Below are 27,189 nucleotides of genomic sequence, written 5' to 3'. Positions count from 1 at the left end.
AACGAGTGTCGTGTCTCAGCTAGGGAAGAATTCGGTCAATGCGACAGATTCTCAATAAATTCAATACTTATGAAGTGCTTACGTTGTTGGAACTTGAAAGGTTGAAGTGCTTTCGATTTGGCGTTATGACAGTGACGTCATCCAACGACATGAAAATATCTATGCGTTTTACAGACGTGATGCGTCGTCTGATGCGTTAAAGCTCCTACGTATTTGCTTCTACAGACAATTGCTGGTATAATAATTTGGCAAATATCAATGTACCGAAAATTCAATCGGATTTGAATGTTTTATCCGTCATTATACGGTGCTGATAACCCTTACTTTAAATAAAGTTTCGAACAAGGCAGTTATTAAGTAAATTACTTGCAGCTTCAGAGCAGCGGTCGTGTGTGTAAGTCATGTTACTCAACGGCAAAGCTACGTTCGCGGGGTCATTGCTGCTCTGCTTTGTCCAGTTTATCAACATCTACGCTGCACCGAACCAAATAACAACTGATGTAAGTTTAAATTACGTTTTCTATTTTTTACAAAGCTTGATTCTATATAAGACTATTTTAAATAGCCCATTCTTAACTATGTATAATCAAAGGAAATTTATTGCGAGAGTACTTTTCACTGCTGGTAATATAATGTATATTAAAACGTACCGTAAAACGGGTTGACTTGGACCATTAATGGAGTGACTTGGAAAGTTTCGACTTTAAGAAAAGAAAACCCAAAAACTCAAAAGGTTCTTGCCTTAGAAAGAGTGTGGTGATTGCTCTTGAAGTACCATGAAACAACTTACAAATACAAAAGGATATATTTTATATCTCTACTATGAATTCGTATCACAAAAACTACCAGCAGCTAAAAATGATCTAAATCACCGCGTTTTACGTACTCGTGTAACAAAAATATTCCAGTCGAATTCATGTTCCATGTAGCTCATTGTGAGGTCTCTGCTCAAGTTATTAAATTTTGGGGTACTGAGGCAACTGAATGAAGTGCTGAAAAAATTTTGTTGAATAAAATGTTGAATAAAATAATTTATTTATTATTAATATTAATTTTTTTATTATTTTAATATTAATGTATTAATTATTAATATTACTTTATTTATTATTATTATTAATTTGTTGTTATCATTAATTTATTAATTGTTAATAATTTATTTGTTCAATTGCAATATTGAATAAAATAATTGCGATGGCTGCTGATGGCAGAGCTCGAACGCTGTCGAGGAGCTGCCGTGCTCGAGCTCAGGGGTGTGTCTGACGGCGGAGTGCGTGCGCTCGGCCGCCTACATCCTCGACAGCGTCGACCCAACACAGGACCCTTGCCATGACTTCTACAGGTGGGGGAGGTCATACGGTTTAGTTCAGTGAAAAACGTTAAATAATCTATAAGCAGAAAAGAGAAACGTAGGTTTATGTCTGTGAAACGAGAAAATGTCTCCAATAAAAAGTGAATTCTATGTAAAAATTAATGGATATTTAATGATGAAAATGTTATGATTTATATTCAAAGGAAAGTTATTGCGAGAGTACTTTTCACTGCTGTAATATTGAAAAACGTACCTTAAAAAGGGTTACTTGGACCATTGAAGGGATGACTTGGACAGTTTTGACTTTGAGAAAAGGGGCCAAAACAAAGGTCGATATTGAGTAGCTAAATTAGGGAAATCGAAAAATCGCCAATTTATATGTGTTAAATTCTAGATTAACCACCATTTTTCGAATAATGGAAACAAAAAATAACATTGGACGGATGGTTGAGAGAGATGAAAACATAAGACGACTGATATAGATGCTATTGTATATGGCCATAACTTGACATCGTTTTAAGCCAACGAAAATAAATTGATATTTGATTTATAAAATATGCACATAATTAATCTGCCAAAAATTTTGATTTTGAATGGAAAAAAAAATCTCTGGAATATTTATGCAAGGAATGTTTAGGAAAACCAGATGAGAGCCTTTAGCTTTAGAAGTACGGCGATCTTAAATTTTCGAATGTTTTAGTAGACTGTGAGGAAGCAATCTTTCAGATCACAATCTCCGGGAATTGGAGATTGTGATCCAAAAAATGAATTATACTTAAGACGTACCATAAATATATAGAAAATTAGGAAGAAAAAAATCGTGAGTGACCGAAAGCCGCTATTTAGCAGCACAATAATGAAGGAATTATCATTCCTTCATTCCATGTTATTTATTATTATTATTGGAATTATTATTCCATATTATTGATTCCTTCTTATTGAGAATTATTATTTCAACGCAACTCAATTATTAGAAGGAATAAATTATTATTAACGCAGGTATGCGTGTGGAGGTTGGGTAGCCAAGAACGAGCACAGGACGGGCGCCAACCAACTCTACTACGCCGCAAACGTCAACCAAATTCCTGACTTGGTTAACCAAGAAATCAAAGGTGAATGAACTTCACATCTTCGAAGTTTATGAAAGAAACTGAAATTTTCAAAATTATCTGATCCTATTTCTGTCCAGTTTATCAAACCTCATTGACCCACTTGAAAGCACGACATAATACCAATGCCCGGAGAATTTGAATAAAATGAAATAACTGCAGAAAATTTGACAAAATACTGAAAATCATTTTGTATTCAATTCCTTATTTTTGTAAATCACTTCTGTACATGATTCTTGTAAACCATATTTTTGCACACTTAGAAGTAAAACAGTAATATTATATAAAACGCCGCAAACATAATAATGTAATAGAATCGACGGCTTTTCTACGTATTATTAGTAATTCTGCCTTGCCTGCCATAGAATGTCTCTGAAAATTCTTCATATAACCTCCTATTCATAAATGTGATTCGTGAATAATGATGATGAACCTGATGTTTTTGAAGTTAACTGAAGAGGTATTCTTTTCTATTGAAGGTTAGTGGTTTAAATGCTTATAAATAAATATAATTAATTACTTTTATAATAATGAACTTTTTATGAAAATTATCAGGTAGAAAGCTATTTAGTGCATACCCTAATGAAGGCTAATTTTTTACAAATTCCGCAAGCTGCACTTCCACTAATTACGAGTGTTGGTCATTAATACTAATGCGACCAAATCTAAAATTTTAATTTGTTCTCAAACTTTGGCTGTGGTAGTTTTATTGCAGAGGAAGAGAAAAGTGTCGCAAGCCTTCTACGTCAGCAGCTCGTATCGACAACTTTTTGACTTCTATGACTCTTGCATGAACACAGAAGCCATAGAACAAAATGGGTCAGCAAAAGGTTCGTGAACATGTGAAGAGGTATTTCCACTTGCATGTGTAGATCTATGTTCAGTATATAATGCATGTGTACAGTATATAAGGGCAAAATATTTATTTAACAGTCTGTTATTTCACGATATATAGCAGTTTTGACTTAGTTTAATTTAAACCCGGTTGTTATGATATTTGATATTTTTGTAGCTCTAGAGATTCGGGTGCACTACGGTACACACAACGAAAATTATGGCGGACATGAGAAATCAGAACAATGCGACAAGCTTATTTTCACGGTTTGGTCGTGTTTGCTTTGGATTTCCAAAGTCAGTTAATAGAAATTTATTCCAATCTTAAATTTCATTTCTAGTTGATAGGAAACTGTGCTAATGTGCGTCGAAAGGTGAAACTCATTTTTCATTAGATGCAATTTCTACTATAATTTTAACACGATTGCATAATTTTCAGCTTTTGAATGGCTGAAGAAACTGAAAGAATTTCAAGTTGGCCGAGCTTTCAATGCAGATAAGTGGAACTTAACTGCAGCTTTGATTTCGCTGATGAGGGTAAACAGCGCTCCCCTCTTCGACATCTCCCTCGACGTGGACCCCTCAAACCCCAAGCACTGGGCCGTTGTTATCTCGGTGCCGCGGCAGTACGGTCTCGAAGCTTCTCTCATGCATCGCTTACGCCAACACGTTATCCCGGCGTCCTTTACAAGACGACTCAAGAAGGTAACTTATTTATTTTATTTATTTTTAATGTGAAATACGTCTTGACATTAATGGTGATGCAATCGAATGTTGTAATTAAAAGTGGCAATTGAGGGTGTAGGCTTATGAGGTGATTTATTTTTTGAAATTGATGACGATGTCATATTGTACTATGCCGTAGAAGGTGATATAGAAATTAACCTTTGGGGTGAGTTTTACTTTGCTTTGTTAATTTGGGAACATATTGACGGATAAATCGATTGTATCGGATGACGTTCGCAACCCATAATATATCGATCTGAGAATTTATATTTGAATTATTCCTAAATAAAAGAGTGATTTCCATGCCATCTAGAATGTTATAAATATTGTCGTTTGTCGGAAAACTTTTAAATGAAAATCTGATTCATATAATGACGCGATTTTTTGCGATATGTAATTTGCGAATTATTCGTAATATTCTCCTCAAAATTAACGATAACTATTACTCGAGAAATACTACGTTAACTACACGTCTCAGACACAGGTACTTACTGCATATATATATAGTTGCATTAAAGTAAGGCAATATTCTGTTTGCGTATGCTAAGATAAAAAATACAAATGAACTTATTTCTGAAAGAGTGATACGACTCTACAGGCAATGATCAGAATGATACTCGACCGCACGAGGCCAGCAAACGAAAACAAAGTTCCAGGATCAATTGATAAAAAGTCGGAAGATGAAGAGGCAGCTTATCCCTCTGATGACTCTCATGAAAGTGGTGAAGCTGTGGACCGATTTACATCGGAAAAGAATTACGAAAAAACTCCTGCAATGGTGGAAAGCGTTTCGACTTCGCCATCTCTGAGTGGGGAAACAACTTCACAGGATCTTGAGGAGATGGACCCAAAACAATCTTCTTCTGAACAAGATGAAGGAGAGGAAGAGTCAAACGCTGTTTTATCTCAAATGGAAAATGAAGCACGTTAGTACACCCTGAAATGTGTATAATAATTATTTCCATAAATGGTTCATATGAATGATCAATGATCTCCATGTTCAAGACATAAACTAAAATTCAAGGGATTACCCGACTCCGAGAAGGAATTGCTTAATTTTTAACCTGGGCTCTTTTAGAGCGTAAAGTGTCATACTGTTTTTTATTATAGATTTAAAAAAATTTCCTTCTGCTAATCATTGTCGATATGAGTGGAAAATTCCATCTATTCAAAAAATAATTTTGCAGTAACATTAACTCATGGGTCTATTGTGTATCAGACACACTCAACTTACCTACTGAAAACGCGCTCCGCTCAATACGTTCAAGCAATCACCTTTCATAGCATCCGTTATAAATATCAATCAAATCCTAAGGCCATTGCAAGACCTGCCACGTGCCTTCAATGTTTATGATTTACTTGTACCATATTCATTGGAACTTCAATTATTATCCATAGCTATCAGACGAAAATCTTTTCCAGATGAAAATCTGACCGCGGCAGTCGCAGAATCCTTAGCCAACTATTTTTTGCTGAACTTGAACGACTCCCTGCCTGACTGGCTCCAGGATCTGGTGGATCAGCCCATTCCCCGCTCCGACATGTACAAAATACTCACGGTAAGCAAAATGCTAAGGATTACTTAATTTCTTGAAGTATATATTCATTGGAGTTAAACATAAAAATTGCTTGAGATTGATAGATTTGAGTTATACAGGCGACTTTATAATTTAAAACAGATCTAAAAATATTAGGTACATTGCTGTTAAATTTAGGTCAATTATCACTGATATAATTTATCTTATTATTAAATATTGCTTCAAAGTTTTATCTTGAAATATCCCTATATATGAGTAAACTATAACATAGTACTTATATTTATTATACATGAAATTGATCTCATTTCGGGAAACTCTTAAAGCGTAAATAAAAAATTGCCTATATATCTATCTTAGATAACAATATAATGAATTTACAATTTGTCGTCAAAGAGGGGACCGTAAATAATATACATTTTTAACGCATTTTCTCATTTATGGAAAAAAAGCTATTGTGTTCGTCATGTCCGTCCGTCCGTCAATCCGTCTGTCCGTCAATCCGTCTGTCCGTCTATCTGTCTGTCCGTCCGTGACTAAACGTTTTCGTCGACGAGAAAATGCGCTCTCTGTCACTCACTGCAGTGAGTACTGAGTTATATTTTTTATCTCACAGGAAGAAGTCGCTACAGAGCGGAAACTGGAGCTGCTGTCCAACTTAGGCGACTCCCTGACAGAGTGGGAGCAGGAGGAGGTCTTCACGGCTGCCTGCCCCGAGGCGGGCGCCGGCATGGACGAGGCGATGCAGCTCCTCGACAGGAGCTTCATCGGACCCGTAGAAAAAGTCACAATCTCGAATTAGATAATAGCAATAATTATTAAAGTTTTAACTTTCCTGAGAATCCATTTATCTTTATCTGTTATTTTTGCCAATAACGTGCTGGAAGCGGTCATGTGTTATTAGTTGAATCAGCTACACATTCGAATTTTACAGTTTTTCTAACATATGTATTTGAATGATGAATAAAGGTAATTAATTTTTCAATTCTTTTAATATTAGATATACTGACGTCCGACAGATCGTGCCTAGCAAGCGAGAGGTTCTTGTGGCCGAGCAAGCTGACTCCATCTACAACGCCTACACGCTGCACACGCTGCATTAATAATAATAATAATAATAATAATAATAATAATAATAATAATAATAATAATAATAATAATAATAATAATAATAATAATAGCGATTTCGGCGTTTATTACGCCGTAGTCATGAAAACACTAATTAATGTTGTATTATAATTTTGTCACCTCAATAATGTTCATCTTAATTTAGTAGAGTATACCTTCCTTTTAACTAAATGTTTTTCATTGGAATGTATATTGTGTGGCTAAATTAGCCCAATTTTGATTTAATTTAGTTCATCATTTTTCTTCCCAGTATTTCTCACAAAATCAACAATCCAAAAATACCACACTTGACTGGAGTTAGAAGTAAAAATTATCTAATTTAAAATAATTAAATAAAGATTGCGATTGAATTCAACTTAAAGGTAATAGTATTTTAATTTCCAACGCAGATTCAGTGGCACTACCTCATCACATCGCTACTCGGAGACAACTTTCAACCCAACAACACAATTTATGTGTACTTCCCGGAACATCTATCAAATCTTAGTGACCTGCTACAAACCACTGAACCCTGGTCAGTTCAATCGTCGACTGGTATATAAAAATGTCTAGTTTATAAAATTTTTTCATTATTATGCATATTACATTTATATATTATACATTTTTTTCATTCAATTTTCATTTCATCATATTTAAATCGCTTATGAAGCGTCCAAACCAACGATATAAAAGTCATTGATTACAAAAAGATGATCGTGATTATTTTAGCAATAAATCTATTTTTAAAAATAAATTGGAAATTAATCCATGGATATTTATATAAGTGACCAACTCGCAAATTTTATTGAATCAAAAGGCTCCAGCACTGGGGCCTGATCGGCTTCTACATCAACGACATGATCCATGAGCTTATCTCAGTGGAGGACCGCGAGAACAGGGAGAAGAAGTGTATCGAGGTCGGCAAGACTTTTCATAACAATTAATCTAAAAATTTTAAATTCTTAGAAGTTTAATTGTATAAAAGATAATGTCTTTGAGGTGCATGATGTCTATAACATTGCTCTACATTCGATCACTTTAAAGTGAATTTCAAAACGACCCTAACTCCCTTAGCGCTTTTGTTGCTATTTTGCACGGCTGGGCATAATAACAAATTTGGTCTATGCTTACCGGTCAGTTATAAATTTTCTGTAATTCGTAGAATTGAATATTTAATTTACCACGTAGCTCACTGTTGGAATCATTGATTTTAATATACTAACATCCTTATGTTTATTTTTCTTATAATGATTAGCCCACATTACTAGCAATGACATAAATTTATTGGTAAATCTAAATTTTTAGTACGGATTATGATTTTTCCGTAATTAATAAAAAATAATTCTGCATTGCTCATCTGCATTGGAAAATTGTTTATTCCGAATGAACAGTTAAATCTCCCCTTTCCGCTTCAAGACAACTGCAAGTTCTCGTATAATCTTGACAGTATCTAAGGAAGATAAATATGCTAGATTACGAATTATGAAATAGAATTGACTCTGTTATGTTTGGACCAGGTGACGAAAACTGTGTTGGGAGAAGCTGTTACGCATTTATACCTCCAACACGTCGGCCAAGAAAGAATTCGTTATATCAAGCAACAGGTGACCGTGATTCGTTTGTGAGAGTCAAACAGACTAAATGAGATTTGAAAAATGGCCTGAAATATACTTTTCTGAATTTTAAACCATTCTTCCGATGTTTAAGGGGAGCGTCTAGGGTAAAATTTATCTCGGCTATTTACGGATAGATCATTCTGAAACTTGGTACACATATGTAAAACAGAAATCTAAGACTTTTTTGTTCGTGTAAATTTTCCGAAAAAAATGAAAGAAAACGTGAAATTCGTAGAAAACGGCCAAAAAGGGGGTACTGTAGAAATCTATCTCCTCCTAGGATTTTCAAGCTACAACATCGAGACACATATCATTCGATGCGTAAAGAATATATCTAAAAACGTAACTACCACTTATTTGAATTTCTCATTTTTGTGGGTGTGGGAGCATTTTTCCCAAAAATTTCGAAAATTTTTCGATTTTCCCTATTTCCCTTTTTCAAAATATTTTCAAAACTATAACGAACTTGAAAAAAGCCCTAGTTACGTTTGTAGATCTTTTATTTGCGAATCGAATGGTATACCTCTCATCGCTGTAACTTCAAAACTCTAGGAGATAGGTTTGCAGTGACAATAGGTGTGAATGTTCAGGAGAGCTCGACAAGTCCCGCACGCATCGGAATAGGCACTCAATGTAGCAAGGATACAAAACTAAACGTTACTGCAGCTTGATTCCAGTCAAGGATGGTGGGAGCGACGACACGCCATCCCTCCCGTACAACTGCAGGCGGGTTACTGAAGCACATCGTTTGTGGACTAGCTATTTATGCATGCTACCGGGAATTATCGCCCACCTAAAATGTGTAAGAACTCCCCCGACCCCCCTCCTTTCGCAAGCTGTCGTGAACGCATAAATCAACGTACAGAGATTATTTTGGTACCGTTGGATAGAGCAGAATGTCAGCTTTAAGATGAGACTAAAAACCGGAAAAGCCAAAATTCAAAATTTTACCCCAGACGTTCCCCTTAAAATATTATATGAATTGATATAGTTCAGGTAAAAGTACTAAAGGGTGTACGGCGTTCGGATTGTCTTAATTATTATCCCTGGTTATGTAATTATTATCCCAGGTCATGTATTTTGCCTGACAGTTCGAAGAAATATTAGCGTGGGTGAAGCCGACGCTTGCTGAGTCATTAAGGGCCGCTGCGTGGCTGTCAGACGCAGAGCGGGCGGCCGCCCTCAGGAAATTGGCGAGCGTTGGTAGCGTTGCTGGCGCTTCTGACTTCCACTGGGACACAACGCACGCTGAGAGCCTCATGCGCAATGTGAGAGTTACTGTTATGAGAGCTTATTAATTGTAGAATGGCTGTCATGAGAGCTTATTAATTGTAGAATTGCTGTCATGTCAGAGGTGGGCAGTAGCGCGCTACATTTTCAGTAGCAGTAGCGGTAGCGGCGCTACATTTAAGAAATTGTAGCGGTAGCGGTAGCGCCCGCTACATTTAGAGCATCTAGCGGGAGCGGTAGCGGCCACTACATTTCAAAGTATGCGCTGCCCAGCTCTGCTTATTAGAAGGCCTGATCGGTTGAATAATAAGTATTAATGGGTAAACACATAACAGATATTTTGCTTGATTTTATTGGTTACGTGTACAGTCACTTGTATTTCGGGGCTAGACAAAAAAATCTCAGGTAAGGAGCTCTAAAAATTGAGCCAAGTTTGAAAATGTCGCTAGTGATGTTTTCTGTCTTGTACACTAAAAAAATTAAGCAAAGATACTTATTCTGAGCCATTTACAATAATATTTCTTCTGCGAAAAAGTGAGAAATCATATTCTTTTTTGAGCCCATGTTAATTCACATGCTTAATCACTATCACGTCTCCAATGATGTATTGATGTACCCTGCAACGTACTTTTTATTTGCCAGCTGACCATTCAGAAGAATGATTTCTTCTCGAACGCCATGGAGCTTTATTCGGCTTTCCGGAAGCTGCTTTTCGGCCTCTACGCAAAGCCCGTGGACCACCAAAATTTCATGTGCGTATTTTCATTATTTTCATGTCCATAATTAGAAGTTGTATGAGTGATTGCAGGTATATATTTTGCTTTACTGTCGCTTCAAATGACTGTAATAGTTATTTGACTGTTAGTAATATTCAATTTTTACAATGATTTAATGTAATACTTATGTACTAAAAGTATTCAAACAATTTATAAAATATTGTTGCTTTTATGATTCCCATCAGTTGGGAGTTGACGACTCAGCCGTTCGTGGTGAACGCTTTCTTCGTGCAGACTTCCAACCTCATGGGTAGGAAACCTTAAAATAAATCCCATGCTATATAACAGCTCAACATTTATGTCTTACTTACCTCATTGAAAAAAAGCTGAAGTCGGTCAAATTCTTTGACGTTCGAAATTAATTCACTAGTAATTGCTAATATCATGCATAAAAGCTTGAAACTGAAACCGCCTCATGATCATTTCCGACCAAGTCTGTATTTTTTTTTATCTAGTTAAATTGTGTCGGAAATATCGGCATAGAGATCAATGTTTAATAAAAAGAAAGAAAGAAATGTTTAATAAAAAGAAAGAAAAGAAATAAAGAAGCTAGCACTTGAATTTTCCAGAACGTTTCTAGAATTCCAAACGTTATCATGTTAAAAGTAAATTAAACGACATGCCTCCTTCCTATATTCAATGATATTTCTAGAGACATTCATTGAAGCAAAGATGAAAATGTATTCGTTGGGCCAGTATAAAAATATTTTATTTATAGTTTTATTATGAATCATTAGGAGTTAAACCCATATTAATCCACTTGAATACCGCAGTTTTCCCGGAAGCGTTTTTCCGGACACCATACTTCCACACCGCAGCCCCCGACGTACTGAACTTTGCCACAGTCGCCACGGCCATCAGTCATGAACTCTTCCACGCGTTCGAACTTTCGGGTACCAGACCTCAAAATTATTCTCAAATAATAGAGTTGCTTATGATTAAGTTTTGGTCGTGATGAGTATTAGACTGATGGATAAAGCAATGAAAAATGTAGCATTAATTTGCGAATGAGATAATGAAATTATTTAGTTTTAGCAATAATTTTTTGCGAAATTGTCTGCTTTACGAATTTCGATATGCAGAACAATAATAATAACATTCAATTCAAAGGTAAATCAACACTCATGGCTTGTTTTTAAAACAAAATTTTTCAATATTTCACTTGCTGATGGAATCTGAAAAAGTTCATAGTTTAAAGTAAAGTAATCTCTGTTACAAATAAATTTTGCGATAATCAACAACGAAAACCACAGGATTGAACATGAATTTAGCCAGCATTTCTCATAATTATATTATGCTTGGCCAAACAATCATTGTGAACTGCAGGATTGAACTTCAACCATGAGGGTGTGAAAGACCAGACAAATAAATTATCAGGCCTAGAGGCTCGCCTGAGGAACGTAAGCGCCTGCTACCACAGCAGCCTTGTCGACAGTTTCGAGGAGGTCGTCAGGATGCAGCTCAACAACGTCCAGCTTTCCGTGAGAAATATCTAAGTGTCGTTAGAGATAGTTTGTTTGTTTTGGGGTATTTTTTATTTGTGTTTTCACTTTTATAAAAACCCTCTTCAAAAGTTTATCAGTTATTTGAGATCTAAAATAATTTCATTAAAAACCAGTGCTAAGTAATGCTGAAACTTGAAATACTCGTATGGCGTTATATAAAGACAACAAATTTTGTTCGGATTGTTTTCGGTACATTATAGAGGTCCATTTCAAACCACTCTATAGTTCTAAATTTGATTTCTAAAAATACTTTCCTCAATGTTGAAACTCAGGTCTACAACAATCATACACTGATATTTTTCTCAAATTCAAGTACCACCCTCGGTTGTGCTCGCTATCATTCCCAAGAAAGCTTTCGAGCTGATATGTACCGTAAGTATATTACTCAGTTGAAAATTGTAAGAATTATAATTTTCCCTATTGCAGATTGATAACGTAACTGTCAACGAAAATCTAGCCGATATTTTTAGCATTCGCAACTCCCTTTGGTCGTACGAAAAACTGAGAGTTCACAAACGTCAGAAGCAAAATGCGCTCTTCAGTCTTCCGTCTCTTAACATCACAGACGACCAACTTTTCTTCCTATCAGCAGCACAGGTAACAAAAGAAACTGAAAAGTGAATTCTACAAATCAAAGAAAGTTTAATTTTCTTTTTAACATGGACTATCTTACCCATTTTAATGGAAACCATGATTTTTGTCGGAATATCTTCTTTGATCTTGAATTTTGTTGATTGATTAAAGAATTTTTAACAAATTTCATGTACTGCTTCTCATTTTTATGTTTAGCATGACTTTATATATCAAGAATTTTTGGCTCACTAGATTCCAGGCAAGATTTGATTAATAATCAATCAAAGTACTCGTGAAATAAACCGTTTTCAGAAGGTTACCAAAGAGGTTAAAATGCTACGTACATTTCCACAAAGCGCATTTAATAAGATCAGAATTTTGGCTAGCAAGTAATGTACTACAAGCACTCGATAATTTGGATAATTTGTACAGTCACGCTTAGTAATGAGTTCGGAATTCTGGCTAGCAACTAAAGTACCATAATTACCGGATATTTTGCATAGGCACTATTAATTATGAAATTTATTCTAAGCCGTACTGTTCCGTGTTGCCGCCACTGGCCAAAATCATCCTCATGGAACTTGACGAGCATCTACCGAACGACATCAGGTAAGTCACTGCAGTCCCTACAAAGCATCTCTAACAAAATATGCAAAATTAAGAAAAATCGTCAAAAATACGTTTTTTATTAATAGCTTCCAGACTTGACTTCCGAACAAACTTCTTACTATACATGCCGACTTTAATTAAAAATTTGCAAATAACTTACTTCATCGCTTAGAATTCCAGTTATAAAAAAAACTATTAAAATGGTTTTCGTTTCGTGCCTCAATTGTTTTCACTTAATTAACATTCCGCTTCAGAATCAACGCGATGATGAGGAACACGCCGGAGTTTCACGCGGCATTCAACTGCCCTCCCTCGGCCAGAATGGCAGCCCAGGCTACTTGTGACATCTTTACTAAAAGTACATTGTCTTAATTATAGGTGCCTGATCCAGCTATATTTTTTACAAAAAACGTGAATAAATTTCCTGTGCGTTTGATGTGTACATATAACATATATTAGAATAAATACAATTGAGCCACTACTTAACATCACTATGCAAATCAGGTATTAAAGGTAGCAGGATTTCCCTTCTGCATTAGACTACAACAGCAGCACTCTGTCTACCATAACTTATTCGCTACTTATTATTAAGATTGTTGATTTTTTAGTTGTTATGCTGTAGCCGACCCATATAAGTTATTGGACGTTATGAAAAATAATAATGTATTGAAGGTTTTTAAATAACTATAATAAGTTAACAAAGTTCGTTTCGTTTCCAAGTTTTCGTAATTAACATTAATTTACTACAATAGATACACGCTATTTGTTTTGAAAAGGGAGATTCATCGCCGCTCACCGGAAATGAAAAGAGACAGCAGATGCTTGTCGGTGCTTTCATAACGAGTTGGACGGTATGATACCAAGGCATCTTTTGGTTGCCTAGCGTGTCGTGATCTAGATCTGTAGTTATTCGATGGCACTACTTTTACGGGCTTTGGCTGGTAGTAAACGGACGGTTTACCACGATTGATTTTCCGCCCTGTAGCCCTAAAACGGACACGACGAATTTTTTTAGATATGGTTTCCTCACTATCATTCTTCTTTGGCGTGCCATATGTTTGACTTGGAGGAGCATAGAGAGGTCCATAACGAACGTCAGAATCACTGCTACTTTCAGGAGCAGGAGGTGCACTGTACGATGATCTAATCTCTTCGTCAGAATTGTCTGCAGGAGCAAGGTTGTTTGTTGCTGCCGGTGCGTACAAAGGCTCGTACTCAGAAGAAGTGGGAGCTGGAGGAACACTGTATGATGAGCGCACTCCCTCTTCCTCAGATTTTTCTGAAGGTGACGTGTAACTTGTAGCTGGTGGGGCGTACAACGGTTCGTATTCAGATGATTCAGGAGCAGGAGGAACGCTGTATGATGAGCGAACACCTCCTTCTCCAGATTTATCTGAAGGTGACGTGTAACCTGTAGCTGGCGGGGCGTACAACGGTTCGTATTCAGATGATTCAGGAGCAGGAGGAACACTGTATGACGAGCGCACGCCTCCTTTTCCAGATTTATCTGAAGGTGACGTATAACCTCTGGCAGGTGGGGCGTACAACGGTTCGTATTCAGATGATTCAGGAGCAGGAGGAACACTGTATGACGAGCGCACACCTCCTTCTCCAGAATTATCTGAAGGTGACGTATAACCTCTGGCAGGTGGAGCGTACAACGGTTCGTATTCAGATGATTCAGGAGCAGGAGGTACACTGTACGATGATTTTAAGGAGCGAGAATCACTTGCTTGTGATTTTGAGTCAGTGCCATCCTCAGCAAATGGAACTCCGTAGGTGAGGCTAGGAGTTATTTGTTCAGGAACAGTCTCCCTCTCATCTTCTTGAGCTTCTGCAGCATTAACTTCGGGGGCACCGTAAGTTCTTTGTGGGATAATCAATGTCGATGAACTCTCTCTGGAATTTTCTTCTGTTTCATCCTGATTATCTTTATCTTCTGTTTCAGTTTCAGGAACGCCGTATGTTCGTCTAGGGGGTGAATACGATTGCTCATTTCGTGACCTTTCCTCGGAATTTTTCTCACTCGGAGCTTCATACACTAGCTCAGGTGGCTCAGGGTCGTTTTGTGCGGGGACACCATAACTTTCAGAGGGGACTTCTTTTTCTTCGATCTCACTACTAGAAACATCTTCGGCGCTTAGAATTGGAACACCGTAGGTCACACTTGGAGTCAAATATATGGGACTTGAGCTTCTTACACCTTCATCTTCACTTGGTACACCGTAATTGGTAGAAACTTGTTCGATGGTATCTTCGTTGCTATCGTCCTGTGTTTCTTCCCGAAGTAAGTTAGGAGCTCCGTACGACCTACTTGGAGGAGAGTAAAGAGGTTTACTAGATCTGACATCTTCATCGCCATTTTGCTCTGTTCTGGAATTTGACTGATAGGAGCTTTCACTCTCTTCATCGCTGATCTTTTCTTCATTTTCGTCTGTATCACTTGATTCGTTGGGAGTTCCGTATGCACGACTTGGATTAGAATAGCGTCCATCAGACTCGCTTACACTTTCGTCTGGAACCCCGTAGGTTCGACTGGGAGGCACATAGACGGAACTGGTGATTCGGTGTTCTATCTGTGGTGTCCCATAAGTTTGGGACGGGGAATCGATGACTATTATTTCTTTTTCATTGCTATCATCTTCTTCCTCATCAGGCGCATCAGCCTTCACAGAATCTTCGTCACTGACTTTAGGAACATCATATGTTATTCTCGGCGGGAAATAAACAGGAGCTACAGGTTTTATTGTGATAGTAGGTGTACCGTATGTTCGTGATGGGGCACTGGATTTTTCTTTTTCATCACTCTCGTCGTCAACAGTAACTTTGTCATCACTAACCGCTGGAACTCCATATGTCCGCTGAGGTGGCAAGAAAATAGGAGTGATCGTTTTAGTTTTTACCTCAGGAGCTCCGTAAGTTGTCGATGGGATGTTGGAATCGTCTGTTGTTTCCTGGCTCGTCTTCTTTACAGTAACAGCAGGAGCACTGTAGGTTCTTCTAGGAGGTGAGTAACGCTGACCTAAGCTAGAGTCTTCACTACTGTCATCCTCAGCATTATCAGCCGCGATTGTCTCTTCACTGAGTTGAGGAACACCATACGTTCTCTTGGGAGGCAAATAAGAACTGCTTGAAGGCCTTACTGCCACTTCAGGAGTGCCGTATGTTCTTGCTGGTGTACTGAACCTGACATTCTCCTTTTCTTCGCTGTCATCATTTATTTCTTCGACATTAATTACTTCCTGACTCACCTCCGGTACTCCATAGGTACTTGATGGTGGATTGGCGTCGCCTCCATCATCGTTGCTATCATCCTCGTCTTCAACGAGAGTTGTTTCTTCGCTAACTTCTGGCACACCGTATGTTCTACTGGGTGTACTTACAGGCTCTGAGTCAATCTCAGGAGCTCCATAAGCTGTTGAAGGCTTATAGGATTCTTCCTCATTTTCCTCACTGTTTTTATTTTCAGTATCTGAAACTACAACTTTTGTGACCTTAGGAACTGCATATGTTCTGAGAGACGCTGCAGAAACTGGTCGTACATGCTTAACACCAACCTCAGGTACTCCATAGGTCCTTGGCGGCACCCTAGTATCTTCCTCATCCTCATCGCTTTCTTTATCATTTTCATTCGCCGAAATGGCACTAACTTGAGGCACACCATATGTCCTTCGAGGGGGTAAATAAAGAGGGCTTGGTGATTTGGTCTCAACTTCAGGAACTCCGTACGTTCTTGATGGAGTACCGAGAGCAACGCTTTCGTCTTCATCACTGCTATCATCAACAGCTTCGACGATAGTTTGCTCTTCATCGTCTTCGGGAATTCCATATGTCTGTTTAGGTGGTACAGGCTCAGGCTGCTCGGTCTTGATATCAGGAACTCCGTAGGTTCTTGAAGGAACATCGATTCTCTCTTCTTCACTATTATCATCGGCAATTTCAGGAATGCCATAAGTCCTTGGTGGAGGTTTAACAGAACTTGCTGATGAGGTCTCCACATCAGGTGCACCATATTTTATTCCGAGAGCACTTGGTTCTGTGTCAGCACTTTCATCACTGTCATCATCGTTTTCGGTGACTAGTTCTTTCCCATCAACATCCGGAACGCCATAGGTCCTTCTAGGAGGTGAATGAAGAGGGTTTGGGATTTCATCATCTTTTTTAGGAGTTTCGTAACTTCTTGGTGGGGGGAAGGAATCGTCGATTTTTTCTTCGTCACTGTCATCTTCGTCAATGGGTTTGATGTCCCCGTCAGGAACACCATATGTCTGCTTAGGTGGTGAATAGAACCGGTTGACAAATCTTGATGCAATTTTTGGAGCCTCGGAAGTTTCTGAAGGCGCGCTGGGTTCGTCATCACTTGCGCCTTTATCACTCTCGTTAATTTCTTCTTCGCTAACGTCAGGGCTTCCGTATATTCTTGACGGTGCTCTCTGTCCACCTGTTGCCGATTCCTTGCTCTCATCTTCTAAAGTTTCGCTGAAAGACTCATCAGGAACACCGTATATTTGACTGGGTGGAGAATATTTCGGACTGGAAACCCTGATGTCTTCTTCGTCAGCTTGTGGTAATCCGTAACTTGTTGCGAGTGTTGCCTCTTTTTCGGTGTCTAAATCAACAACTTGTTCGGGGACACCGTAAGTTCTCCTCGGAGGTATACTTTTGATTTCCTGTCCGGTCGAACTCGATGCGCCATATGTTCGAGAAGATGATCCGTATGATTTGGAATCTTCACTGTCATCGTCGTCACCGTCTCCATCATCATCCGGTTCACCTTTTTTCAATTTTTCAGAATTTTCGCTTGGAACTCCGTAAGACAAGCTTGAAGCAGAATATAATGGTTGAGTGGCTCTCAAATCTTCTCCCTCTTCTCTTTCATCAGAAATTGTCTGAGCTGTTTCAAAATGTGAATTTTTTCTTGTATTTTTTTCTTCTTCGCTTTCTTCAGTGACTTCAGTAAATGGAGGGACGCCGTAAGATTTCCGCGGCGGAGTTCTATCTCGAACAGCTTCGGGCACTCCATATGTTTTCGCTGGTGTGAAATAAATTGATTGAGAAACTTCCTTTTCCTCACTATCATCATCTGTCTGTGATCGACTATAAGTGATCGCCAGATCTTCTGTTATCTCCTCTTCACTCACTTGGGGAGCTGTGTAGGTTTTTAGCGGTGCCTGATAGCTCCTTCGAGGAATTTCAGCTCCGTAGAGTTTTCTTGTTGAGTCTCGTCCACTTGATTCAGATTTTACTGTTTCCTGATTATCCTTAACGGCTTTCAATTGTTCCTCGTTATGTTCATTTTTGAAAGCAGGAGCTGAATATGAGGTCAGTGGAGTTTGGTAAGTACGTGAAGCGGCACTTCCCTGGGTTGTTCGAGTTTCTTCTCTGTTGGCGTATAGAGACGATCCTGAGCTGCTTATCACCACTCTTGATTTTTGACGCCTAGAATTCGAATTCGCGTTTGTTTCCTTAGCCGAGTCTTGTGACTCGGAATTGGAGATTCCTTCCTCTTTCTTTTCTGCTGACGAGTCACGATCTCGACTGACGGTTGCCGGCGCCGTGTATGTTGGTTTAGGCGAGAGTTTGTAAACGTCAACAACTTCTTCAGACTTGTCGTCAGGGTAGAATGGCACACCTTGATACTCGACATTAACCTGGAAACCTGTGTCAGCATCGGCAGAGTATTTTACAGTCTGAAGGCGTCCATCAGGAAGCTGTACTGTGTACATTCCTGTCGTGATCTCTCCATCTGACTGCGACTGGTGAGCAAACTGATTGCCAGAATCTCCGTCTCTTACATCGAACTCATACGCAAATGACCGACCCTGCAAAGAACCGCGTTTCGACATTTAAGACATGGTTGTACAATAAATTAAACATTTTTGGATGATGCTTAATTGTAGAATGAGGAGACCAGTCATTCGTAGTTTTTTAATATAACGTACCGCAAGTACGTCAAAATTTATCGATTATTCAGAATACTTAAATCATGGAATATTTCATTACAATAATGAATCACTTTTCACATAATTGTTTGATAGCTAACAGTATCTTATATATTTTTAATATTCTCATATCAGGTGTTTTAGAAGCTCCTTACAATTTTGTTTTCATCTTACCTTGTGAACGAAATTAGGCTTATTTGTTTTATCTTCCCGCGATTCTTCGGGCCGTTGGGGCGGTCGGTAAGGTGTGCGCGCTGGGTATGTTGCCGAGAAGACCGGTTCTGTGTACGAGTAGCCTATGGGCTCCTCTTCTTTAACCTGTGGTGGGGTGTAGGTACTTTCTGGTTCTTTTGATTCTTTCTTTGATTCTGGAGGAGAAGAATAAGAGGCAGAGAAAGGAGGAGGAGTGTAAGTTCGTGGTTTCGTTCGGACGCTGGATGGGCTTGGAGTCCGCGAGGTGATACCAAAGTGTGCAAGGGCACGTTCGTTTGGGAAGCTGAGTGCTGGACCTGCCAGCAGCAGGAAGCTCACCAATATCTGCAACATAGATTTCCGATTACTAATTGTATTAAACACGAACCCTAATTATAATACCCAATTATTATCCGCACTACTAATATTTTTATTGTGTATTGGATGGGTGGAATAGAATTATTTTACAAAGGAAGCATACATTGGTTGTCTATAGCCGGCAGGCAAAACTCTGAATTAACCGTTTACGATAAGTGCGATAAAACATAAATCTTGACTTGTCCTTTTTAAAAAATCAAACTTTTTGTGCTTAAAATAATGCATACTTGTTAACTATTGCATGAAATTTTGAGTTTTCAAAATGTGAATTATGGGAAATTCTCCGTTACGTGGTATATTTTCTGTTGACTTTTTTTTCACGATACATGTAATTTCTGCTCTTCTTAAGAGAATTTTTACTGATAGAAAGGAAAACTACAGAAAGCCTGGCGATGGGAGTGTCGGTTGATACATTTTTGTCGGTGAAAATGTGTAACAGATTTGCGAAAATAATTTTTGATGAGTGGTTCGAGGCTTAATGCGATCGTAAACTAGATGTTCGTCAGATTCAAATAGTAATCTTCCAAACGATGGAAGTATGCGCCATTATTTCTGAATGATAATATCACGTAGAACTACATGACCTACTGAAGAATAAATTTTTAATTTTCTTCACGCGTTCAGAACAGCACTGGTTTTTCATTGTACTGCGGTTTTATTTCTATTGAAAAAATACCTTTTTGAAGAGTACTATGATACGACGTAATTGTAATTGTAAGCGCTGTCTAGAACACGTATAGGTCTACGGTCCGTGCTATATAAGTATTGAACAGTCGTTAAATCTCCGGCAATTGATTGTGTTCAACTGGCAAGAACTTTCTTGACATGCATGAGATTTCTAAACAATTTATACATGTACGAGTGATATAAGAAGTAACAACTCATAGAAAGCTGGACTGAGATCGTCTTAACTCAAATAATTCAATTTTTCCCAATATTGTTACGCAAGGAAAACAGATACTAATTATTTCATTTTCTCGGTTTTCTATTCATAGCAAATTTCAAAATGATTAAAGGAAAATTAAAACTTCTTGTCCTTGGGTGCTCATTTTTCTGGCCTAAAAATAGAATCGCTCAGAGTAAATTGGTGCAAATACGGCAAGTTTTCAAATGACCCGCCGTCATGATCTAGAAGTGACAGACAACGTGACCTCACATGGGAAAGAGAATTTCGTCTGCAACTTTAATGCTCGTTGGAAATGAGTTGCATGCGCGCGACCTACATGCACGTTGCAGGCGCGTGGTCATGCAGCGCGACCTCAACTTTACGACGTTGGACCAACACTTACGGCTTACGGCCTATACTTTCAAAATTCGCTAAGTGAACGTAAGTACTTGCGCTCTATTTTCTTGTCTATTATTTCTGGATGTTGCTTGAAAAGCCGTCAACGATTGGCCGATGAACTTACGATCTCTAAACTTTTTTTGAAAGTAGAGGCCCATGAGTACAACTGCAAATGAAAACGCGTCAGCCCCGATTCCTTTCCAATTTTGTAGTTTCGTATATTATTAGTTATGTTCGTATATTAACTGGTAAGTTTTTTATCTATAGGTTTTATTGGATTGAATATAATAATGCTGCAGTACTTGAAATTGCTATCATTGCACTAATCTACAATAAGTTATTGGTGCAATGTTGATGGAATGAAGAATGGGCTGAATTTTTAGCTGGAAGTTCAATACTATGCGTGGTGGACCTGTGCAAAAATGTTTTATCGGATCCAAAATACGTTCTCACGCCGTCTTCTCATGTTATTTTTCTACTGTTCATACGAAATATTATGGTATAATTCAGACTTGTTATAATTTCAGAGTTAAAATACTTGTCTTTGCGATAATTTACTTCTAAGTTGAAAAATATTCTTCAAAAACTCTCACCGAAGCACATGTAAAGACATTTAACATCATTATCAAGTTAAAAAATTTTCAAAATGCACTTCACCGATACATACGACCTACACAACAATGCACAGTTCTTACCACAATCTTAAAATTGCAAACGTGTTACGCATAATACGTAATGAATAATTCTAAGCATAACATCAAGACACGACACTCCAGTGACACGGCGAGGAGCACACACCTTGGCGAGCATCACGCCGTATGACGATCTGATGTTTGAGCGGCTGTGCCCTGACCCGCTGCTTATATAGCGACCCGCCCTCTCGCTGCCCCCCTGGGCTGCTGTTAACCTCAGCTGCTTCTGTTACCCTCAGCTCTACTTACGGAGACTTCAGCTGCCCCCGCCACTACTTACTGCAGCCTTGAGTGCCTTTTGTTACTCATTGCTTGCCTTCTGATGCTTCGTGTTCCTTCTCATTTCAATTGTTCACGCTTTTGTCCAATACCACGTCTGAAAAATTATGTAGCATTCTTGATCTCTCCCTTTCTTTAACTAACTGCATTTTTTCCTAATCGTGCTTTTTCTTAATAAGGAGTGCTATTCATTATTATGCTTTTCCGTGTTTTCTGATGCTACTTCATGTAACTAATGCGCAGAATTAACGTAGAAAAATAACATAATGTTAGTCTAAATAAGTTAAAAATATTTAAGACAAATGTTTTGTAAAGCAACGACAATATTGAGAGAGGTTGTTCATGCCGCTCACTATAGGCACCCAAACTCCAGGTCCCGCAGTAGGTTGTGCAAGGTTAGCGTCAGTTATACAAAAACCCGACCAGCATCGTGCGTGCATTATGAGTAGCATTTGAAAGTGATCTCATTCTCTTATGGGTACTTACGTGAACATAAGTCTAAATTATTTACCTTTAATTTTCCAGTGATGTTAAATCACTTCTACTACTGGTGCGAGGGTAGGTTGACTCGTGGATTCAGGATATCGCAATCACGTTCAGGGTAATTTCTTTAAAATGGCGTTTAGGGTAATTTCTTTAACATTGCGTTTAGGGTAATTTCTTTAACATAGCGTTTAGGGTAATTTCTTTGACATGGCGTTTAGGGTAATTTCTTTAATATGGCGTTCAGGGCAACTGGCGTTCGGGCGCTGACGAAAAATATGCAAGCTGTAGGTCATCGTACCTGACTCGTAAGACCTCTAAGGCATCCTCTTTAATTATTACTCGTTGCAGATCAAACGAGTCGACTGTCACCTGGTAATTTTTTCAACGTTGATATTGTGATAAATAGTGCACGTGGTTTAAAATACAATAAAGTATATTATTCATTTCTAAATGATTTAAGAATCACCGTACAGATCCGGATTACTTACCTTGAATCAATTGAAATGAATAGAACTTATTTACCATATCCTGGTTATTCGTTAGCAGTTTTATTGAAGGATGCTGTGGGAGTAGTTCACAGTCTGAGTCTAAGTATGAGCTACTTTTTTTAAAGGTCAAGAAAACAGCGGAATTTTATTCGCTCAGAGCATATTCAAGCTCCAGGTCATTGGTCGTCTCATGCACACAAAGTGAGACAAATAACAAAGGCTAAAAGTTCACTTTTTTCTGTCCAGTGGTTCACGAACTTATGACTGAAAAGAAGAGGGCGATCGAGGGACAAAATTCAATTAATGAGTCTGATGTTGATAAAAAATTCTCCGTCTTCATAAATCCAGCAACCAAAGACCACTTCCTGAAGGTACTATTAACTAACTTAATTAGAGAAGCTCGTTACACTCACAGCAACGAATGGGTCATATAGCCAAATTATTGGCACACTTTCTCACTAACAGTACGACTCTATGCCCGCTCAAACTGGGTCAGGATGACCCACAGAAGAGAAAAGAGTGCGTCATCATTTGGATTAAATTTCAATCACTTGCCGGAGTGTAGATGATTGGCTTTCCTGCACAACGATCTGACTATCGGCAGGCGTTGCTTATAAATGAAAGTTATCGAAGTTTTAAATTTATTATTAAAGTTATCGAAGTTATAATGAAGTTATCATTATATAAAGTTATTATTAAAGTTATCGAAGGTATCCGGAGCAGGCAAACTTCAAGATGGTTTTAGAATGTGACCCTTGATGCTCTTTTCATAACACATAACAGATAATAATCGAATGGACCATTAATACGCAATTTATCTATGAGAATTTGTTTTATTGAGAATTTTCTTACCAGTTTTTTCAATGTCTCGAGTAATATTTTTCTTTTGCATCAGTAAATCGAAAATCAGGATACCGATGGACATTTTTAATTCGTTAACAAGTTTTCGAATGTATCAATCGTTTAATATCAAGTTACAAGACGCATTGAGTGATGAAATTTGGATTGACATAAGGGGAGCACAGCCGTGCACCACCAATTTTGTGCACCAATAAGCCCTGAATCGAACGCCTTGCATGATTTCTCCGGACATCCACCAATCAGCCGTGCACCACTCGGCTTTGTCCTCCTACGGCCTTGCATAAAACCTGCCGTGCACCACCAGGCCGCGGATCGAATATGACTTCCGGGCATCGTAAAATTACGCAATTTTACGTTTACCGCATCTGAGGTTAGGTTTCAGATAGCAGAGTTTTGTTCCAAAATTTATCGTCCTTCGACGAGTGACCGTTCGACCGAGGGCTGGTTCGACGCACGGCCTAGATATGACTGTCCAGGAGTGTTGAAGGCTACGTTCCGGAAGGCAGGAATCATGATGGTCCATTACATCCAGGGCAGTTGTGGTCTTCGGCAGGCGACCCGACATAAGCACAAAATTATGTGAATAAGATGCTACTCAAAAATCAGAATTCGATTAGAAATAATTACAAAACCACGAAAATATGAAGATGATGAAGGATTAAAGCACAAAAAATTACTCCGAAAATAGTCTCAAGGTTCTGACAAATCCAGTAGTCTGAAAGTTGATGGCTGGGGTCCCATCCTTAATTTAATGATGAAGGCCTCGGCTGTCGCGAGTCGGTTGGCGTCGGGGCATCTGACGATGCTGGTGCATTCTTCCAGCACCGTACGGGTGATGGTCTCGTTTTGGGCTTCCATCAGGTGGTTCCTTGGTCCACCAGACTGAAGGTGGCACGTGAGACGTCGGTTTAATGTCGTAGTTGTGAGCGCGATGTAGTCCATATTAGGGAGAAGTCTACAACCTTCTCTATTGCAGGAAAATTTATTTACTACATTAATCTCTTGGAAAACTCCCGTTTCCTATATAAGGGTTATTGTTCATCAAAGATTCCATATTTTGTTATTTTTATAATGGATCCATAGCTTAATTTTATGCTTATTTATGCTTATTATGTTGTGAACGTTGGATTAAAGGATTCGTTCATCTGCTTTATAACCGCTGGTCAATTGATTCTCGAAGCAGATGTTGTGACGTTTGCGTTAGTCTCTGGTTCGTCGTTGAGCCTGTTTTTGGTTCAATCGAAATTTTGAGATTTCTGTGTGACTGTGTCGATGGTTCTATTGGCTAATCCATTATTGACTAAGATTCTTTCACAATTCCTCAGCTCCGTATTTAAGTCATTTTCAGATGAGTAGGTTTTGAGAGCTCGTTGGATGAGAGCACGTATTGTGCTTCTTTTGTGGCGCTCTGGGCAGTCGCAGGCGGCGATCAGGACTCTCCCGACATCTGTTGGCTCTCGATCGGTATACTTTGGCGACGAACGAATTATTTTTAGCTTGAACGAATCTACCTAAAAAGCACGATTTTGTCAGAGTTCGTAAGTAAACTCCAAGTCAGAAAACATTTCAAAGGCCCTATACGTAATTTCCTCAGTTGCTCTTCATCTCGAACGACAACGAAGATTTCATCGAGATACCTGCAGTACAATTAGGGATTGATCTGTTCATCTGAAAGTACTCGATTTTAAATTTGGCACATAAAGTAATTAGCAATAGTCGGACCAAGGTTTGTCGCTGTTGGTTTGTCGGTATTCCGGAAAGGTGATTCGGAAGTGCAGTCATCGATCTCCTTAATTCAACTCTTTAGTAATTAATGAACGATTGATATATTCGAAAGGTTTTTAATGAATTTAAAAATGTCCATCGGTCCATTTGATGCCACTCCAAAAAAGTCCAGTTGATGCCAAATACGATGCACCAGTTCAAACGAAAAATATTGTTCGATATATTGAAAAATTACTAAGAAAATTGTCAATAAAACAAATTCTCTTGTCATATACTGTAGGAACAAATTCTACCTACCTATACTAATTTATATATTAAACATATAGGATGCTCGCATGTGATATACACGGTATAGACGATAGGACAATGATATACTCGTCTGCATTATGCATTCATGAAAGATATTTTGGACGTATACGATGCCAACATAATCCCTACTTGCCGCATATGCATATGAAACGCACGTGACACATTCATGGTACATATATGCGTCATACATGAAATACATGGTACAAACATGGAAATACATTATGAATGCATGTGAATACAGGGGACTTCGTGTATATTAAACTCTGATTTACAATAATTTTAAGCCGCTGTTAAGTGTTAATGTTATTCCAAATTCACTGCTTCAGGGGTTTCTAATTTTTGGTTGAGTTATGACAAGTCATGATCGTGCTCTGGAAAACCAATGAATTTATTTATTCGATAGTTTTAATACGTAGAGTTTCGAAGTGATCTTATTGATTTATTTATTATTTGTACCTATACATACAAATAATAAATATACCGATTTATTATTTGTACCTAAATAAAATACTGTGGATATTTCCTTCACGGCAATTGCAATCGAGACGCAATTATTTCAGAACAAAATTTACTAACCATTTGATTAAAAAAGCTGCATTCAAAATATTGTTCGACTGTTATAGCCAATGCTGGCTTCAATCGGACAAAAAATATAATTGTCTCTTATCTTTCTCTTATCTTTAAAGAAGCTTAGTTTAAACTATATAATATTACGTTCGTGATCCTCTGAATGATGATGCCAATGATGTAATTACACTGAGCTGCAGTAAAGAGAAGCTGATCACCCACATCTTCGTCGAGCAAATTAAAGAACCAGTTTTGGAAAGCAATGACCTCGTCCGGAGCGTCAGGCTAAGGAACTCTAAATTTTGCTTGTTTATCAAATGATCGTCTCTGTGTTCAGGCAGAGGAAATGATGTAGAACTCGATCATTTCTCCGCACATTTGATTTATGTGCCAACTTTCTTTTACAGTAGCTCGTCATTCCTCGAGATATTGACAATAATTTTATTTTTAAATTGGATTGACCAGCCGACTACAGGTGGCAGGGAACGCTGCAATAGAAATAATTTCGCTGAAGATCAAACTTGAGGAAATCATGAGGTCGAGAGCAGTATTTACTTAATTAATATATTCAATTCAATTCAATTAACATACTTAATTGAATAAACATAGTGTGAAATTTCTTGGCCTATAACAATTCCCGTAATAAAATCTCATAACCAAAAATTTATTGGGTTTATTTTAGTCAAGAAAAATATCTATCTCTCTTTCTTTTAAAACAAAAAAATTTTAAATTGAAATTTAGTCCTCCAGACTGAGAAAGCAAATCTTTCCGTGTATTTCGTCTGACCAAGACAAGCTTGCTGCCTACGTGAAGTTGCCCACTGACCTAATCTTTATAGTGATATGAAAGCAAATCCATCGACCTTTTTTCTGCTCTCTTTGTTCTAGAGCGAGTAAAATGTGCAGAATGTTGCCAGACACGAACCTCGCAACATTTCGTGACCAGACGTAGCCTGATGACCGCATCCACAATTAAACCATTTAGCCTGTATGAGTTCACTCCCTGCATATTTAACGGTATCATAAAGGCTTTATACACCGATTTTCTAATCTGCG

The 27,189-nt window shown here is 38.1% G+C and overlaps 2 protein-coding genes across 2 annotated transcripts; one reads left to right on the top strand and one right to left on the bottom strand.

The window, feature by feature from the left end:
* Window positions 1–14: 14 nt before the first annotated feature.
* On the top strand, window positions 15–13,160 carry LOC108681586 (neprilysin-3). The gene is made up of 20 exons (XM_047879806.1): window positions 15–500; window positions 1,209–1,339; window positions 2,309–2,421; window positions 3,123–3,248; window positions 3,692–3,957; window positions 4,559–4,904; window positions 5,401–5,537; window positions 6,130–6,297; window positions 6,533–6,609; window positions 6,892–6,937; window positions 7,031–7,155; window positions 7,438–7,537; window positions 8,138–8,224; window positions 9,328–9,504; window positions 10,109–10,218; window positions 10,428–10,492; window positions 11,016–11,135; window positions 11,569–11,723; window positions 12,174–12,344; window positions 12,853–13,160. Exons 1-20 carry the CDS (start codon window positions 402–404, stop codon window positions 12,931–12,933), a joined length of 2,700 nt encoding a protein of 899 aa, XP_047735762.1. The 5' UTR covers window positions 15–401; the 3' UTR covers window positions 12,934–13,160.
* Window positions 12,830–21,592, bottom strand: LOC108681591 (SH3 domain-containing protein C23A1.17). The gene is made up of 3 exons (XM_018170637.2): window positions 21,525–21,592; window positions 19,046–19,408; window positions 12,830–18,751 (listed from the first exon to the last, which is right to left on the bottom strand). Exons 1-3 carry the CDS (start codon window positions 21,534–21,536, stop codon window positions 13,712–13,714), a joined length of 5,415 nt encoding a protein of 1,804 aa, XP_018026126.1. The 5' UTR covers window positions 21,537–21,592; the 3' UTR covers window positions 12,830–13,711.
* Between the last annotated feature and the right edge of the window lie 5,597 nt (window positions 21,593–27,189).

This window comes from Hyalella azteca, unplaced genomic scaffold (genome assembly GCF_000764305.2).
Source record: "Hyalella azteca isolate HAZT.00-mixed unplaced genomic scaffold, Hazt_2.0.2 contig3861, whole genome shotgun sequence".
Lineage (NCBI taxonomy): Eukaryota > Metazoa > Arthropoda > Malacostraca > Amphipoda > Hyalellidae > Hyalella > Hyalella azteca.
The sequence above is the reverse complement of the archived record's forward strand: the minus strand, read 5'-3'. Positions and strand labels throughout refer to the sequence as shown.

Excerpts from the sequence above, each read along its gene's own strand:
- LOC108681586 (XM_047879806.1), top strand. The coding sequence starts at position 402 with ATGTTACTCAACGGCAAAGCTACGTTCGCGGGGTCATTGCTGCTCTGC. Across the intron at positions 501-1,208 it reads CGAACCAAATAACAACTGAT|AGCTCGAACGCTGTCGAGGA; the intron begins GTAAGTTTAAAT and ends TGCTGATGGCAG. Across the intron at positions 11,136-11,568 it reads CCACGCGTTCGAACTTTCGG|GATTGAACTTCAACCATGAG; the intron begins GTACCAGACCTC and ends TGTGAACTGCAG.
- LOC108681591 (XM_018170637.2), bottom strand. Across the intron at positions 18,752-19,045 it reads AGCCTAATTTCGTTCACAAG|GGTCGGTCATTTGCGTATGA; the intron begins GTAAGATGAAAA and ends GGTTCTTTGCAG.